Raw genomic sequence first — 17,948 nt, 5'->3', positions numbered from 1 at the left:
CACATGAAAAGATGTCAGCTTCACTATTTTAAAAATTATTTATTTATTTATTTATTTTTGGCCGTGCTGGGTCTCTTTGCCTGCGCGCGGGCTTTCTCTAGTTCTGGCAAGTGGAGGCTACTCTTTGTTGCAGGGCCCTGCGGTGGCTTCTCTTGTGGCGCTCAGGCTCCAGGCATGCGGCTTGGTAGTTGTGTCACATGGGCCCAGCTGCTCCTCAGCATGAGGGAACCTCCCAGACGAGGGATCAAACTAGCATCCCCTGCACTGGCAGGCGGACTTCCAGGGAAGTTCCAGTTTCCCTATTAATCAAAGAAATACAAATTAAAAAGACCACAGCCACAATACCCAGTGTTGACTAAGGTGTGGGCGAAAAGGTTTTCTTTAACACTCTTGTCAAGTACAAATTATTATATCTTTTCCCTTAGGCAATTAGGCAAAAAGTATCAAAATGTAAAGTACAAACTATTTAATCAGTTTCACTTCTAAGACTTTTCCTAAGGAAATAAACAAGTGTAAACTGTTGTGTATGGAGGATATTCCTTGCATCATTGTTTCTAGTAGCAAAGCATTAGAAACCTGTGTAACATTTAGGGGAGTATTGGGCTCCACCCAGATCTCTGGTAAGCACCTAACCCTCAACTTCTGTGAAGGTTGGAGAATTACCCTGGGGGAAGTTACGGGAGAAGTGAAAATTGAAAGTGAAATAGTTAGTCATTCAGTATGGGACACTTTGCGACCCTATGGCACACAAGGTGAGGGGTGGGAGGAGAGAGAATGAACATAGCAAATGTCAGCAATTGTTGAATTTAATGCAGGGTGGAGTTTGTTGCAATAGTCTCTCAATTTCATAGTAGGTTTAAATTTATTCAAAATAAAAGTTGAGGAAAATGTACTTTCTGCGTATTAGGACTATTGTGATTTTACCAACATCAGGAATTGTGAGGATTGGTGTCTCTCTTTGATTCTTGCAGCCAGGGAGTTTGTGTGCTGCACCTGCGATGCTGACAGCAACCGTCTGTGACAAAGCTTGTGCCGCCACTGGAGTGAACACTGATACTGGGGGGCTCCGTACATTCTATGGGTGCTGGCTTGTCCACCCAAGGGGCCACATGCAGACACTACTCCTGCCGTACCTTTAGCTTGCTTTCAGATCTGTCAGCTTTGGTAGACTTGATTCAGTTGGACCTTGTATCTGATAGTTTTACTAATAAACTCTCAATAAAAGCACACCCTTGATTCAGCTCTTCCACTTATGGGAACCTAGCCAAAGAACAAAGTCTATTAATACCTTCTGGCTTCTTTTGGTTATTAAGGTTCCGTGTGCTCATGCATGCTCAGTCACTTCTGACTCTTTGTGACCCCACAGAATGTAGCCCACGAACCTCCTCTGTCCATAGAATTTTCCAGGCAAGGATACTGGAGTGGGTTGCCATTTCCTACTCCAGGGTATCTTCCTGACCCAGAGATGGAATCCGTGTCTCCTGCCTTGGCAGGCGGATTCTTTACCACTGAGCCCCTGGGACGCCTCCTTAGCCAAAGGGACCAACTACCAGCAAATAGTTAAAGACAATCTCAGCTGCCAGAAACGGAGGGCTGACTTCACAGCAAGCAGTCACTGAAAATCGTTCAGAAATGTGCCAATATGGGAAGACAGTTATGACAGATAGTGGAAAAGGTTAGAAAATTGTATGGTATGAACAAATTTTATTTAAAAGATCACAATTACATCTGCAGATTTGGAAGAATGCACACCAGATGCTTAACTTGGACCATCTTTGGGTGTATGGAATTTAGGGTGTTCTGGTTTTTTGGCTTATGCATAATTTCTGAATCTTCTATTAAAAATATCTATTGCTTAAGCATTTAAAAAATAAATCTTATTAAAAGATAAAAGGGAGTTCCCTGGTTGCCTAGTGGTTAGAATTCTGGGCTTTTGCTACTATATCTCGGATGCAGTCAAAACCAAAAAAGATAAAGGAAGATTGTTGTTATTGTTCAGTCACTAAATTGTGTCCAACTCCAGGTGAAGAGGAAAGAAGATAGTGTGATGTTTTAGAAACAAATCCAACTCTGACACTTCCTCATAATAAATTATAAATTGGGGCTTTCAGAAGACCTAAATGTTTGAACTTTCTAATATATCTACTTCAAAGATGCAGCCTGGAGTGTGGTCACAACTTTAGGTTTTCCACACTTAGAATGGAAAAACAAGGTCCTAGTGTATAGCACAGGGAACTTTATCCAATCTCCTGGGGTAAACCATAATGGAATGTATATATGAGTAAATCTGAAGCACTTTGCGGTATAGCAGAGATTGGCACAACATTATGAATCAACTATATGCTAAAAAATGGGGGGGTTGGTGCGGGAAGACTTCAGGTTTCCATCCTGGGATGGCTGTGTTACATTGTGGCTCTGCCACTTCAGGCTGGCTAATCCCTGTCTCTGTAACAGGGATGGTAGTAATAGTACCAGCTTTGTTGAGGATTAAATACTACACAGAAAACTCTTGGCACGGTGCCTAGTACTACTAAGTGCTCAATAAGCGTTAGGAGCCAGCAGGTGCCTTCTGTTCAGGTTAACAGCAGGAGCCCCTGCCTAAGCCTAAAGGACTCCACCAGGCACTCTGATAGCTGTGCACCTCACCTAGTATTTTGCAGAGAAGGGTGTGTGAGTGCTCAGTTGTGTCTGACTCTTTGCGACCCCATGAACTATAGCTTGCCAGGCTCCTTTGCCCATGGGATTCTCCAGGCAAGAGTACTGGAGTGGGTTGCCATACCCTCCTCCAGCAGATCTTCCCCAACGAGGGATCCAACCCATGTCTCCTGCATTAGCAGGCAGATCCTTTTCCACTGAGCTACCTGGAAAACCCAGAGAAGGGGGCAGGGGAGAGTAAAAGCAGCACTCCCAGGCCACTTTACTTCCCCGAAGCTTCCCTATCACTAGGTGTGAGGTACAGGTGCTGGTCAACTCTGTTAATAAAGCACAGTGCTCAGGAAACCAAAGGCCAAAGACCAAGGTCTGAAGCTCCTTAGTGAGGATGTGTCCCTCATAACCACTACTGGGGGGAAAAAGTACACTTTTAGACCACACAAAAGATAGCATTATTTATTTAGGAAACAACAGTTTAAAAATTATCCCCCAAACTCAGACTCTATGGGCCAGAATACACACCCTAACTAAATGAGTGAGGTCTTCATTAATTGCTCACTTATTAAATAAAACTTTAAGTTAACTGACTATGTGGAGTAGTGTTTCTCCATATTTCCGTGATAAGAATCACTTGGAGTGCCAGAGATTGAGTCCATTAAATAACACATTGCGCCTGGGATGGTCCAGTAATTGGAAATTTTTATTTTTACAAATACCTCCAGATGGTTTTCACGATCATAAAGGAACTTTGGGAAACCCTGATGAAACGTGTTTTTCCACTTCCTTTGCAGATTTTAAGTCTTGAACACGTGGTCCTTGAGTGACCCACTGAAAAGTCTAATCCAGTCCAGTTTTAGAAAAAGAAAGTAAGTCTTTTGAACATCTTGATTTCCTGTTTCCTAGGAGACACTGTTTTTCATTTCCATTTCTGGCCCAGCTCGTCTAGGTCAGGTTTTCTCTGAGGGTCCATCTTCCTTGGGTTGAGGCATAGCAACCCAATCATTTTTTAAAATTGGTTTCTTATTAAAGGATTCTCACGTTTAACTAAATAACCGTTGCTTGATTTTGTCTCTCGTTTCCTTCCCCCCTGAAATGTATGTTAAGAAGTTAGGGTGCTTTGTATAATATACACTCAATATTCTGGCCTCTCCACCTTAAACTTCATACTGAGGACGCCATGTATGCCAGCCTGGATCTCATCATTTTCTTTAACGGGTCCCACTCCCTTTGGCGTCCCGGTCAAGATAATATCTCCTTCTTCCAAGGTCATGATCTTAGAAACGTAGCTGATGATGTAGGGGATGGAAAAAATCATGGAGGATGTCTCACCCTCCTGCCTGAGTTCACCATTGACCTTGAGCCAGAGCTTCAGGTTGTGAGGGTCAGGGATCTTCTCTTTGGGCACGAAGGCACTGACCGGGCAGGAGGCCGTGAAACTCTTGGCCAGGGTCCAGGGCAGCCCCTTCTTCTTGCACTCGTCTTGCACGTCCCTGGCGGTCATGTCTAGGCACAGGGCATAGCCGGCCACGTAGTCCATGGCCGCGGCCTCCGGGACGGCGCGGCAGCGCTTGCCCATCACCACGGCGAGCTCGAGCTCGTGGTGCAGGTTGCGGGTGTAGGCGGGCACGAGCACCGGCGAGCCCTCGGGGGCGTAGGCGGTGGACGGCTTCAGGAAGAGCACCGGCTCGCTGGGCGCGGCGCTCTGCATCTCCCGGACGTGGTCCGCGTAGTTCCGGCCCACGCACACGATGTTCTTCCCCCACTCCCAGAAGCGGGACAGCGGCCTGCTGGCGGCCATGCTCCTGCCTGGTGCCTGGAGTCACGTGGACCCTGCCTGGCCGGCCACGGACGCCGACGGCTAGCCGGAGAGGACCAATTACCTCGGGGCGCCGGACCGCGGACTCCTCCGGGTGCCCGGAAGTCGCGGCGCTCGTCCTGTAGGCAGCGGCTGTCCAGTGGCTGCCCCGGGGCTGCCGGGCCCGGTCCCCGCAGAGAGGCGGCGGCTGGAGCAGGTGCCTCCCGGATCGCTCTCAGGTCCTCAGCGGGGCCGAGTCAGGTGTGGACGCGGGCGCTGATTGGCCGGGGGACAGGGCGAGCGGCGGACACGGGCTGGGACGCGGGCGCTGATTGGCCGGGGGGAGGGGCGGGCGGCGGGCACGGGCTAGGACGCGGGCGCTGACTGGCTGGGGGCGGGGCGGCAGGCGTTGATTGGCCGCGGTGTGTAGACGCCGGCGGGTGCAGCCCGCCCCTCGCGCCGCAGCCGCCGCTGCCGCCTGCCCGCCGCCCCGGTCATGGTGCTGGGCCGCGGGCTGCTCGGCCGCTGGAGCGTCGCAGAGCTGGGAGCCGTCTGCGCTCGTCTCGGCCTGGGTAGGTGGGCCGGGGAGGGGCTGACGCGGGGCCGGGAAGGCCCGGGCGCCCAGGGGCTGGCCTGTCAGGGCCCGGGGACAGGGCAGCCGGCCCGCGGAGGCCAGGCGAGCCGCCCGGCTGGCGTCGTAGCCGGGCTAACGGCGGTTGGGCCGGTCGCGCTCCCCGAGGCGGTCCAGTGCGGGGCCCGCACGGGCGGGGCTGCCGTGGCTGACGATGTTTTTTATTGACACAGGATTGTAAGCCCTCGCTGACGCCGGCGGGCAGGCCTATTGGGGTCGAGCAAAGGCTACCCAGCAGTTGAGTCAGGCTTTGAGAGGGCTGAAGACAGAGTGGGGTAACTTGTCAGCTGGGGGGTGCTAACAGATTTGTGCTAGGTAAGGAAATGTGTGTTGCGGGGGCGCTCGGGGGGCCCCGTCTCGGGACCCCTGCTTTCCCGGGGTCTGCCTGGCAGCCAGCGAGCGCCCCCTTCCTCCCGGACTGCGGGGGTCGAGGGCTCCCCCACACGCATCCGCCCCTCCCCCCCGCCCCAGCCCATGCAAGCCCCGCACTTGTGAAGCCCTGGGGCGATGCACCCGTGCCTGAATCCGCACGATGTGCGTGCTGTGTGTGCTCCACGAAGTGGATCCCGGCTTTTCACGTGAACTGTGGCCGGCGAGTTGCTGGACGCTTGCCCTCCCTAGTTCTCCTATCCCGGCCTCTGAAACGGGAGGCGTTGGACGGCCTGACCTCCTGGGCCCTGATCGGACATCTGTCAGATTCGATTTTCACCCTATTACCTCTTGCTTGCTTAAAATATTTTGACCTTGATTTTGAAATCGCCGTTTATTTCCTGATACCTTATCAGGCTGATGTAGCAACAGGGGTGGTAGGTTAAGCTGAGATTTTGGAGCAGTGAGCCGAGTGACCACGGGGCCCTGGGTGGGGAGAAGGAGCAGGTGGAAGCCCTCCTTGGCCATGTCCTGACCTCACCCAGAGCAGAGGGCATCTGGAGTGCGTGGTGTGCCACCATATAAGGAAAGAGCTGGGTTTTTCCACGTAGGGACCCGTTAAAGGGTCAGCTAAGTTTCTGTGTTGGGAGGCAGACAGGTGGTGGAAATGGGACTGGAGGGGATCAGCAGGAGTGTGGCTGCCTCACTCATAGGGGGCTCAGCCCTCTGCTGTGGTGAGGAAGGAGCTTCCCAGGTCCAGAGAAGCCAGACGCCCTGTGTCTCAAGACTCGGCCCTGACTCTGCTTCGTAGTCCTCCTGGGGCTCAGATTCTGAATACTGGGGCTGAGAGCAGGTGGCATAGCCCAGAAACCCAATTGTAGAAAAATAGGTTTTCTTGCCGAGCCTGAGGAGAAGGGCCTGGATAAAGCCCAACTGGTTGTCACACCTGTGTCCCTTAACGCTGAAGTTCAGGCAGTTCCCTGGGCATGGCAGATGACTGCAAACTCTGCATCAGAGGTGTCCTGTCAGTCAGCCAGTCAGTCTGTCTGTTAGCCAGTCACTCAGTCAGTCAGTCAGTCAGTCAGTGTGTCGATGCCGCCCACTTTCTGGATCCCTTTCCTGGAGAGGCCCCACCCTAGCACCTACCAGGATAAATAGGGGTTTCGTTGTAGAAAGTATTTTGGCCCCTGTCTCTGGGGTGCAGGATGCTTTTGCCCTATGGTCGCTCCCAGCCCACCCTGGCTGCCTCCTTTGCCTCAGTTGGACAGTGGTTCTGTGTCCTGCACACTTGAATCTCAAACAGATGTGGCCAGCTCTCCCGTATCTCAGGCTGTGCTGGAGGGGTTTTATGCATCATCCAGATTTCAAGTCCCTGCCATTCGAGAGTGAATCTGCTTTCCTTCTCTGGTGCGTGACCTGAGAAGGGCTCTGAGTCGCTGCAGGGGACTCGGGCTCCCTTAGCTCGCAGAGGGGGAGAAGAGCCCGCCTGGCGCTTTCACTCTGGGTTTCCCTCTTTGTGGTCTTTCTCTGAAGCAGGTGTGAAGAACCCCAGAGCTGACTGTAGGCGCCTCTCACAGAGGTTTGAATTGCAGTCATGCTGGCTGTCGTGTCCTTTTAGAGCCCTCGAGAAAGAAAGAGGGACCCTAAGTGTGAAAGAGCCAATTTCCACGAATATGAACATGAGCTGTGTTCTGTAGTCTCCTCATGGATGTGGTTAATGAGGGTATCTTCCTCTTTTCTAAGAAAACTTAGAAAACCTCTCATGTCCAGGCTCTGCACATTGCGTCCCTAGGATCTTGCTTCCGTGGACGCCTGTCCTGCGGGGCTGAGCGCTGGCTTTGAAGTCTCGGCCCAGCATGGCCTCGTGTGGACGCTGACTGGAACTGCACTTTGTCTTCAGGTCCAGCCCTACTGGGAAGCCTCCACCACTTGGGTTTAAGGAAGAACTTGACCGTGGATCAGGGCACCATGAAGGTGGAGTTACTACCTGCTCTGACCGACAATTACATGTACCTGCTCATTGATGAGGACACCAAGGAGGCGGCCATTGTGGATCCGGTGCAGCCCCAGAAGGTGGGAGGCCAGGTCCAGCGCCCCTTTTCCATCTCCTGATGTGTTTGATAACCCAGGGCCCTTGCAACCCGGCCAAAGCTAAACAGAAATTAACCCATTTGGTTTTTGAAAAAGGAACTAGTGTCCCGCCACTCAGTTAAAAGGGCAAAGGAGCAGTGAGGGGCTGGAGGCCACCAAAGGCTTTGGTGTGGAGAGGAAGGGCTCCTGTGTGCAGAGAACCTGCGCAGGAGAGGCAGCGGCCCTTCCAGCGCCGCTGCCTCCTCCAGGCTTTGTGCCCCTCGGCACTGCCTTCAGGGGGTGGTCTTGGCTGGAGGGGCTTGGAGAGGTCGTGCGGGGCCAGAACTGCCCCGCAGATCATGAGAGAAAAGGCCTCCTCGTTGCCCTACCCTCCTGGAGTCGGGACAGGTGGGCCAGCTCTCTGGGCACCCCCGCCGGCAGGCTCATGCATGGGCCAGGGCTGGGGCGTGACCGGCCTGTGAGCTGCCGCCTGTTTGGTTGCAGGTGGTGGAAACGGTGAGGAAGCACGGCGTGAAGCTGACCACAGTGCTCACCACCCACCACCACTGGTGAGTGCTCCGGGGCCCAGCCTCCTCTGTGCCAGCAGGGCCCCTGGGGCTCGCAGCTGTGCTGCACATGCCCCGAGGAGGAGCGTCCACCGGGCGGGCTGGCCGGGGCGTGCAGGTTCCTGGGGGGCCCCACGGGGGGCCTGGCAGCCTTTCTCCCCTCCATGACTGTGAGCTGAGGGTCAGCCCCAGCAGGGCTCTGACGGGGCTTCCGGGCACCCGCCTCTGCGCTGCTGGCCCGCGTCCCTCAGGCCTGGTGACTCAGGCGCCCTGAGGGCAGAGGCTCACGCCAGGGTCCTGGGGCCGTGGGTGGGCCTCTAGCAACATCTTTGCAAGCTCTTGAGCTTGTGTGGTGGGAAGCTGGCCTCAAGGTTGGAGAATAAACTGGTCTAGACGTTAGTGTTTTTGAAAATCAAGCTGTCATTTTTGAAGAGTTTGTGATTTTTTAGATACTTGAAAACTAAAGGATGAAAACAGCTCTGATGTTTGGGTCTTAGGCCTAGAGTTGCCTGCCCAGGGCCCTATTGAAACTTTCGAGGCTCTTCAAAGCTAGGAAAAAAATCTTTACTTGGCTCTGAATATTCTTTTCCAAATAACTGCCCAAGGGCAGCGAGCGTCTTTGAACCTGCCCCTGCGGCGCTTGGCCTAGCCGGGGGCGCCCCAGGGTAGGGAGGCCTCCGACATCTGTGGGGGTGTCGTGTGGGTGCGGTTGGCCAGAGTCTGTTAAGTGTTGGAAACTTGTTGGTTGGTGTAACTGCAGACCTTTGGGGTGGCTCAGCCTCCGGGGCCTCAGGCATTACTTCCTGATTTAGGGGCTCGGGCCTGCGTTGGCTCCTGGGTGCCCTGTGGCTGCTCTTGGGATCTCTGCCCGGTGTGGCCTCCGTGGGCTGTGGGGCCTCCGCCGCCCAACTTCTCCCAGTGCTACTTTCTTGCACTGAGCAACCCCCACGTCACACATGGCTTTTCCCACATTGGGGTGCCTTACAAACTAAACCAGAACCCAAACTGAGCTGCAGGGTGTGGCCCGTGCCACCTTCCCACTTACAGGCAGCGTTTCCCAGGTCAGCACTGAGTGTGCTTCGCGGTTGGCTTGGCCTGCGTGTATCAGCCCCACACGGAGGGCCAAGGGTGGCCTGCTCTTATCTCAGAGCCCCGCTGTTGCTGGGCCTATGGGTGAATATGTAGTGAGGAGCAGGTGTGCCCTGGTGATTGGAAAGCCCCTGCCTCAGCCTGGAAAGGCTAATCTTCAGGCGCAGGACACCCCGGCCCTGCCCTGCGTTCAGGGCCCCGCAGGGCTTGTCCTGGTGTGTTTCTCCCCCAGCAAGCCCATGGCACGGAGCTCTTCTCTTGAACTGGGCAGTGTAGGGAGCTCCTGTGTGCGTGTCCAGGGGGCGCCTTGCTGCTGGCTGCACCATTGAGCCTCCTGGGGAGGTCGTTCTGAGCTGGCCTGTCCCTTGGTGACACTGTGCCCCTGGCAGCTGGGTGGTGGTGGTTTAGGTCTGCTCTGAGTGGGCCCGTCTGGGCTGTGAATCAGAGTCACCTGACGGCTTTTCAAACTCGGCCTGCAGGGCGTGCTCCAGGCCCAGGGCATCAGGGTGCCCAGGGCATTAGCGCGTGTGGCTGGGGGTCAGGCCTCGCTGTTCCCAGACCCCAGGTGACTCTGGTGTGACTGAAGCCTGGGAGCCGGGAGCACAGGAGTCGTTCAGGGCATGCAGTTTGCTCCATCTGCTCCAGAAGCTTCAGCAGCAGCACTGCGGGGGCATGGCAGGGGCCTCTCGTGGGGACGGGGTGTCTGAGAACGTTCTTCTCAGCAGAGCCAAATGATGGACAAGAACAGGAAGATGCGTTTCTACTTCAGAGAAACATAACTAGGCAAAATAAAAACTCCATTTGGTCACGGTGTGGAAGTGGGCACACCCCCTGTGTATCAGCAGCAGCCCCAGCTCCCCCTTTCTGACCTCCAGGGACCACGCTGGCGGGAACGAGAAGCTGGTCAAGCTGGAACCTGGGTTGAAGGTGTACGGGGGTGATGACCGGATTGGGGCCCTGACTCACAAGGTCACACACCTGTCCACACTGCAGGTGAGGAGGGACCGACAGCAGGGCTCAGGTGTGGTCCTGCCGGGCTCCAGGCCCTGTGCCCGCCGCCTCCTGGCGGTCCCCTGGCTCGCCCCTGGGACCCAGAGGGGCACTGAGGGCTCAGCTGTGGAGACAGCCCAGCCTGCACACAGGCGGACGCGCTCCAGGGCCTGCCTGGCCTGCACAGTCCCTCTGCCGAGAGTCTGGCGAGCAGGTCAGTGTGCAGATGGTGACTGGCCAAGGGAGAAGCCGGAGGTGTGGCTTTGAGGCGCCTGGTGGTTCAGTCGCTCAGTCGTGTCCGACTCTTTGTGACCCCATTGACCGTGGCCCACCAGGATCCTCTGTCCATGGCCTTCTCCACGCAAGAATACCAGAGTGGGTTGCCATTTCCTCCTCCAGGGGATCTTCCCGACCCAGGGATCGAACCCGGGTCTCCTGCCTCGCAGGCAGATTCCTTACTGACTGAGCCACCAGGGAAGCCCATGAGACGCCCGGAGACACTGAAATACAGACTCTATGGAATCCTCTTTCACATCAGTGGTGGATTTCTTGGGAGGGGACCACAGTGAGGTTATATGGGAGGGTGGCCTTTGCTCAGGAGAGGCAGCTGGGGCATCTGGGCAGTGTGTTAGGACGTGTGTGGGCAGCCGCTGCCACACAGTGGACCTGTTAGCATTTGGTGACCCAGGTAGAGGGCACACAGAAACATCATTTTAGTTTCGGGTAGGTTAGAACGTTTCTGAGGTGAAGACTGGGGCTGGCTGGGGTGGAAGTGGAGAAGGGAACAATAGGCCAAGCAACTAAGAGAAAACCTTCTTCCCCGTAAGACGCCTGGTGTAGACTTGGCCTGGCTTTGAGGAGACAAGAGGGTCAGCCCTCTGGTTGGGCACACCAGCAAGCACCGGCTCACGGGGGTCCCTGCACCTCCAGGCCTGGGTCCCGTGGTCACCAGCAAGTCCCACCTTCGCCGGGTGGAGCTGCGGCTGGGGAAGCCCCATCACCCTTGACGGCAGCTCGCGCCCGGGGGCTGGCGGGGTCTGGGAGAACCTGTGGGCCTGCAGACCGGCCCCCACATGCAGGGACACAGGCCGGTGTGCACTCTGTTTCAGGTGGGGTCTCTCCATGTCAAGTGCCTGTCGACGCCGTGTCACACTTCCGGACACATCTGTTACTTTGTGACCAAGCCCAACAGTCCCGAGCCGCCCGCTGTGTTCACAGGTGAGTGTAGAGTGCTCAGGTGTGAGCTGCGAGGCCTGGCGTTTTTTGTAAACCTCTGGGCAGAGCAGAGAGTGTGTCCTGCCAGGCAGACTGTGCTGGGCTCTGCGTGGATCCCAGCACTCAGGGTAGAGCCTGGGCCTCGGCACAAACAGACCCAGGGGCCAGGCAGCCCTGGTGGGCACTGGGTGGAGTGTCCCCTCCCAGCCGGGCTTCTGTCCCATCTCCAGGGCCCCTGGGAGCTGTGGTCCTGTATGAGGGGTCCCTGGAGGGTCCAGGTGGGGCCGGTGAGATCGTGGGTGTTTGGCAGGACAGTGCTGGCTGTCAGAATTTAGGGGTCACAAGATGGCCTGGCCTGGGAGGGGCTGCTGGGCAGGTGGGGAAAAACTTGGGTTTGGCTTGCGTCTGAGTAGCTGCTTGGGGCCTGGTGGGGCCAGTCAGTGTGGCGGGAAGTTAAAGGCATGGAGAGAGTGGCACCCAGACTCGGGGGGGCCCTGGGCCCTGTCAGGTGGGGGGCAGGTCCGGGGCTGTGGCTGGGTCAGTGCAGGGGGCAGTGAGGAGCCTGGCTGTGGAGCTGAGCAGCGGCCCTAACGGGGGCATGCGCGGCCGGCAGCCCCCCAGCTCCACGCTGTCCTGCCTCGCAGGTGACACCTTGTTTGTGGCCGGCTGCGGGAAGTTCTATGAAGGGACAGCGGATGAGATGTACAAAGCCCTGCTCGAGGTCCTGGGCCGGCTCCCTGCAGACACGGTAGGCAGTGTCCTGTCTGCTCGCCAGTGGCAGCAAGACCCTCACCTCCTGCTGAGCCCTCGGGCCAGCTCCCCCGCCGGGGTCTCTCAAGCCTTCCTGCATTGGGAGGAGCGGGACAGTAGAAGCATTGCTTCTGGAAGCATGTTTTTTTCCTTGAATGTACTTTTTATTGTCATTTAACATACACACCTGCAATGCAGGAGATGTGGGTTCAGTCCTTGGGTTGGGAAAATCCCATGGAGATGGAATGGCTTACCCACTCCAGAATCCTTGCCTGGAGAATCCTATGGACAGAGGGGCCTGGCGGGCTGCAGTCCATGGGGTTGCAAAGGGTCAGACACGACTGAGCGACTAACACACACAGACATGACGGACACAGGATGTGCGCTTACCTTGAGGGCCGTCTCGCGGGTGCTGCCCCCAGACAGGCCCAGGCCCCTCACGCCACCTCTGAGGGGCTGGAGGGCGGGTTCACAAGCCTCCTCAGAGCTGGCGGTTTGGCTCTGTCCTCAGAGAGTGTACTGTGGCCACGAATACACCATCAACAACCTGAAGTTTGCTCGCCACGTGGAGCCCAACAACACCGCCATCCGGGAGAAACTGGCCTGGGCCAAGGTGAGCGGGCTACAGGCGGGGGGTCCTGTGGGCTGGGCGCTGTGAGGCCGCTTCCCGGGAGCACAGCGCTCACAGTGTTGGCTCCAGAGCAGGCGGAAAGGGCTCCCCAGGACAGCGGGCAGCAGCAGACCAGGTGGGTTCCAGCCCAACGTGGAGCCAGAGCCCGGGCTGTCTCCTTGAGATCCTTTCTGACTTGAGGGTCCGGGCTGGGCCTGGGATCCTTATCAGCCAGCAGCCAGGGGAGGCCGCAGCAGCAGGTGCCGGCCCCTGTCCGCTCGGGGAAACCACCTTGGAGGCTGCTTGTCTGAAAGGCATTATTTCGCCTTAGCCCCAGCGTGCCCCGTGGCTTGTCCCACGGTCGCGTGTCGCCCTGCAGGCGTCTTCTCTAATTCTCAGATGAAAGGCCTTGTACACATTGTCAGATGTGTTCCGAAACAGTTCATGTGTATGGATTTTATTGGAAATGATTATCGAGTCTTTAGAAATATTGATTTTTGTATTTTGATCTTGTGTCCTTGTGACTTTGCTTGACTCAGTCTAGCATCTTTTTCATAGAATCCTTAGCACACAATCATGCCATCAACATTAAGATAGTTTTGTTTCTTCTTTTCCAATATATTTCATTATTATTTTGCCTTTTGCACTGGCTAAGCTCTTTTGGACAATGTTAAGTAGCCATGGTGACCATGGACACCTTTGGCTTGTTCCCAGTCTTAGGGGGAAAGCATTCAGTTTTTCACCATGAAGCTAATTGTTTTAGTTGTGAAAGTTCTCTTTATCAAGTTGATGAAGTTCACATATATCCCTGGCTTTCTGAGAGTTTTGTTTTGAGTAGACATTGAATTTTGTCAAATGATTTTTCTTCACCTATTATGTAAAAACGTATTTTTTTTCCCTCCCTTAGTCTTATTAATGTGGAGAAGTGTATCAGTTGGTTTCAAATGCTACACCAACCTTGCCTTCTGGACAAACCTTAGTCATGGTGGTGTCTGTTTTTGTGTCTGTGTTAAGAGATGTTGGTCCGTAGTTCTCTTTTTTTGTCGTGTCTTTGGTCTTAATGTGAGTGTGGCGCTGGCCACAAAAAAGAAGAGTTGGCAGCGCCTCCTGCTGTTTACTGAGTGTTTCTGCAGTTGTTATTATTTCTTCCTTTAGTGTTTGTTGCGGCTGCTGCTGCTGCTAAGTCGCTTCAGTCGTGTCCGACTCTGTGCGACCCCATAGACAGCAGCCCACCAGGCTCCGCCATCCCTGAGATTCTCCAGGCAAGAACACTGGAGTGGGTTGCCATTTCCTAATGAAGTCTTCTGGACACTGAATTCTTCTTTGTGGAAGGATTTTTTTTGTTATGAATTGATGTTTTTAATTTGTGTAAGGCTGTCAGATTCTCTTCTGGGCTGTCTTTTCTTGAGTCAGTTTTGTTAGCAACTAGCGTCTTTCAAGGAATTTCATCAAGGTTTTCAAACTTATTGACAGTTTTCATAGTTTCCCTTTTTATTTTCAAGCTTGTTGAAGTTTAGTTCACATGTAAGAAGTTGCATCCGTTTAAAATGAACTGAGTGAATTTTGACAGATTAAATGACTCCCCCTATGTTTAAGACCTAGAACATCTCCACCCCCAAAAGCTTCCTGTCTCGTTTTCTCTGCCTTGCTCCAGGATGCCATTAGAACTTAGTTCACGTTTTCTAGAATTTCATATAAATGAACTATACAGTGTACGCATATCTTTTTTTTTTGTTTTACCAAGCAGAATAATTTTGAGATTCACTCATGTTGCTGCCTGTATCAGTTCTTTGCTTTTCGTTGCTGAGTGGTATTCCTTTGTTTGACCATACCACAGTTTGCTTATCCATTCACCTGTCAATAGACATTTTCTAGTTATTGGCCGTTGTGAGTAAAGTTGCTGTGAACGTCTCTGTGCAGGTCTTTGTGTGACACGTGGTTGTGTTGTTTTTTTTTCCCACCAGTGAAACAGGAGCACTCCAGGTGCTCCACACATGTCGATCTTCTCATTTTAGCCATCTTCATGGGCAGGCAGTAGTGTTTCATTGTGGCTTTAATTTGCATTTAATTTAATAAATTTAACAATTTATTATAATAATTTAATAACCTTAATAATTTGCATTTAATTTAATAAATTTAATTTAATTTCCTTAGTGCATAATAATTTTGACCATCTTTCCATGTGCTTATTGGTCATTTTGTTTAGTGTTTATTGAGATTTTCTCCCCATTAAAAAACTTGATTGTCTTCTTGTTGAATAATAGTTTTTTTTTTAAGTTTATTCTAGATACACGTTATTTTTCAGATACATGTATTGTGAAGTTTCTCATTCTGTGATTTGCCTTTAACTTTATCAACACTGTCTTTTCCAGAGCAAGCAAATTTTTTTACATTAAATTTTGATGATGTACAGCGTGTTTTCTTTTGTAGTTCATACTTTTTATCTCCCATCTAAGAAAGCTTTGCTTTGCCAAGGTCAAAAAAAAATCTGTTTTATTTTGGAAGCTTTATAGTTTTAACTTTTAGATCAGTATGATCTAATCCACCCCCTCCAATATCTGCTAGATCTGTAGTGATCCTCCCCTCTTTTATTTGGCTGTACTGGGTCTTAGTTGCTGCTGGAGGGATCTTTCATTGCAGCATGTGGGATCTAGTTCCCTGACCAAGGATCAAACCCAGGCCTCCCGCATTGGGAGTATGGGCTCAGCCCCTGGACCACCAGGGAAGCCCCTGAAGGCGTCCTGATGCCACTGCTCACAGTGTGGGTGGGAGTGGGACCCTTGGGAATGAGGGCTCCTGATGGTCAGGAAGCCTGAGCACGGCTGTTGACACCGGCTGTCCACTCCTGGGCCCTGTGGCCCTCAGGGTGAGCCCAGCAGTAGGAGGGCAGGGGCTGCGGGGAGGGTGAAGACCCTCCGCTATTAACTCTGACCTTCTTCCTGTAGGCGTTTCTATAGCAGTGAACAGTTGGCCAGACGTCCCCGTCTGCATCTTCTCTCCATCTGCCCTGGTCAGTGTTGATCAGGAGCGAGGGCGTCCTGAGTGGAGGTGGCGAGCTGTCTGAGCAGCCTGTGATGACAGCCGCCCTCTGGGGGGTGTCACCCCAGGGAGGGTTCCTGGGAACCGGCTGCCCCACCGTTCTTGGCAGTGAGGTGCTCACGAACCATGTGCTGTCCTGGGGGTGGGGCTGTGCTTTTTGTTTCCTGGCTTTTTGCTGGTTGTGACTTCCGTCATATAAAACATAAGCTTTGTATTAATGACAGAAAGCCCCCTGTCCCCCTGCACCTCTGGGTCGTGGTGGGTCGTGGTGGCGGCCGGAGCGCTCGTGCCCCTCTCCACAGGCAGGGAAGGGCCTGTGTTCACGCTGACCGTGTGCTCACTGGATCTTCTCAGGCGGACGACGTGTGAAGGCTTGCTCAGCTGTCCCCTTTAGAAGCTTCCACGCTAAAGCGACCTGCTTGTCTTGCAGGAGAAGTACAGCATCGGGGAGCCCACGGTGCCGTCCACCATCGCCGAGGAGTTCACCTACAACCCGTTCATGCGAGTGAGGTGAGGACGCGGGCGTCCCTGCTGCGCGGCACGCCGGGCAGGGTCCATGCCCCCGACTCTCCTTAAAGTGCGGCCAGTGAAGCAGATGCTATTTCTTAAAGTGGGCACTGTTCTTGGTGCCCTGGAGAGGGTGTGGGTCCTTTCTGACCCTGGGTCGTGATCGGGAGGTGATGAGACTTGTGCCTGGCGTGCCTCCACGTGCTGGGCGGTGCCAGACGCCAGTGTGGAGCGGGCGTCACTGGGTCACAGCGGGACTGGCTAGGCCAGCGCATTTCCTGCTGAGGTGAACGCCCGGGCTGTCCACTGGCTGCCGCCGCCTCCAGGCCCTCTTCTCCCCTGGCGCCTCTGGGAGGGGCCGTGGGGCCGTGGGTCTGGGTGCAGCCTGTAGCCTGGCGCTTGGCTTCGCAGGGAGAAGACGGTGCAGCAGCACGCGGGCGAGACGGAACCTGTGGCCACCATGAGGGCCATCCGCAAAGAGAAGGACCAGTTCAAGATGCCGCGGGACTAGCGGCTACGGGGCCTCCCGGGCACTCAGGTGTGCCGGCTGACTCTCCGGCCAGGACCGCAGGAAGTTCTGCCTCCGTTTAATTTTAAATTAATTGCAGAGTGCTTTGCTTGTGTTATCAAATGTTCTAATGCATATTTATAAGAGAAGAAGTTTAGAAAGTGTTTATTCCTGGGAGCTCTGCTTGCAGACCGCGTGTTGTCGCCTTTTCATGGGCACTCCTACAGTTGCCGTGTGAAGCCCCCACACGACACCGCAAGAAGAGCTGCCCCCGCTGGCCCCGGCGAAGCCAGCACGCCCTGGTTGGGTTCCCAGAACAAGGCCCCCGTTGGGGTGGGCACACCCCCTTTTCCTGCCCCTGCAAGCGGACACCTGGCATCACCACCTCCTCCCTGCCCCTCCCCAGTACCTCTAGAGGAAGCCTCCTCTCACGGGTCGGTTCCAGTGTCGTGTGTGTGCTGACGTGCAGTGGGACCCCAGGCCAGGTGCAGCGTGGGGCGGGGTCTGGGCGCTGTCCCTGTGAAGGCCGCCTGTCCTGGGACTCTCCCAGGGACCAGTCTCTGGTCCCACCTGCTGCGGTGATGCCCCCCTTGACGCCTCCTCCAGATGGATCACGGCACAGCGTGGTTGTCGCCGTCTCCCTGGATCCCTCAGGTCCTGTCCCGGCCGAGCGGGCCCGCATCACCCCACAGCCGCCTGTGTGGGCTCTTCTCCAACCACGATGCTTTCTCTGTGGAGCCCAAGCTCCCTGGAGACCTGGAGGGAGTTTGCACGGGCCCTCCTGGCACTCCCCATGGTTTTATACCAGCAACTGGACATGCGGGTGCAGGAACCTCAGGACGTGGGAGCCGCGTCCGTCCCTCCAGGCGGCTGGTGTTGGCAGCCCCTCCCAGGGATGCTGAGCTCCACCAGCAGCACAGCGATCGCACGAGGGTGAGCGCTTCTCCCCAGAACCCGCTGCCAGAGGCCCCTGTCCCCCAGCACCCTGGGCCTGCGTCCCTCATCTACAGAAACGTGAGGAGGAACACGCACACCATCCTGCCCCCCTCCTCATCCTCCGAGAGCCCGGGGCACTCAGCCGGGAGCGCTTGTCTTTGCACACTTGCGGTGGTGCTGCCTCTGAGCAGTGGGGCGCGTCCTCACTCCGCCGCGCTGGT

General features: G+C 54.7%; 3 protein-coding genes across 6 annotated transcripts in view; 2 read left to right on the top strand and 1 right to left on the bottom strand.

The window, feature by feature from the left end:
* Nucleotides 1-1,225, top strand: part of MEIOB (meiosis specific with OB-fold) — a 43,755-nt gene extending 42,530 nt beyond the window's left edge. For all 4 annotated transcript variants that reach the window (XR_008707613.1, XR_008707612.1, XR_008707610.1 and 1 more), the window contains one exon: nt 972-1,225. The gene's annotated coding sequence lies outside the window, so the exon portion shown is untranslated. The remainder of the gene's footprint in view (nt 1-971) is intronic.
* Nucleotides 1,226-3,094: 1,869 nt separating this feature from the next.
* On the bottom strand, nt 3,095-4,715 carry FAHD1 (fumarylacetoacetate hydrolase domain containing 1). The gene has a single exon (XM_055562098.1). The coding sequence runs from the start codon at nt 4,448-4,450 to the stop codon at nt 3,785-3,787; it is 666 nt and encodes a 221-aa protein (XP_055418073.1). The 5' UTR covers nt 4,451-4,715; the 3' UTR covers nt 3,095-3,784.
* A 151-nt stretch (nt 4,716-4,866) lies between these two features.
* On the top strand, nt 4,867-16,956 carry HAGH (hydroxyacylglutathione hydrolase). Its single transcript, XM_055561940.1, has 9 exons — nt 4,867-5,019; nt 7,348-7,520; nt 8,022-8,086; nt 10,048-10,165; nt 11,272-11,380; nt 12,022-12,125; nt 12,639-12,740; nt 16,207-16,286; nt 16,695-16,956. The coding sequence occupies exons 1-9, from the start codon at nt 4,944-4,946 to the stop codon at nt 16,792-16,794; spliced, it is 927 nt and encodes a 308-aa protein (XP_055417915.1). The 5' UTR covers nt 4,867-4,943; the 3' UTR covers nt 16,795-16,956.
* Nucleotides 16,957-17,948: the final 992 nt, after the last annotated feature.

Source organism: Bubalus kerabau, chromosome 23 (assembly GCF_029407905.1).
Source record: "Bubalus kerabau isolate K-KA32 ecotype Philippines breed swamp buffalo chromosome 23, PCC_UOA_SB_1v2, whole genome shotgun sequence".
Classification (NCBI taxonomy): Eukaryota; Metazoa; Chordata; class Mammalia; order Artiodactyla; family Bovidae; genus Bubalus; species Bubalus kerabau.
Note: the sequence above shows the minus strand (reverse complement) of the source record. Positions and strands in the feature narration are given on the sequence as shown.

What these genes read in the sequence shown, in the direction of transcription:
- FAHD1 (XM_055562098.1), bottom strand. Translation starts at nt 4,450, where the DNA reads ATGGCCGCCAGCAGGCCGCTGTCCCGCTTCTGGGAGTGGGGGAAGAAC.
- HAGH (XM_055561940.1), top strand. Translation starts at nt 4,944, where the DNA reads ATGGTGCTGGGCCGCGGGCTGCTCGGCCGCTGGAGCGTCGCAGAGCTG. An exon ending in CTCACCACCCACCACCACTG is followed by an intron (nt 8,087 to 10,047) that starts GTGAGTGCTCCG and finishes TCTGACCTCCAG; the next exon opens with GGACCACGCTGGCGGGAACG. An exon ending in GCCGGCTCCCTGCAGACACG is followed by an intron (nt 12,126 to 12,638) that starts GTAGGCAGTGTC and finishes CTCTGTCCTCAG; the next exon opens with AGAGTGTACTGTGGCCACGA.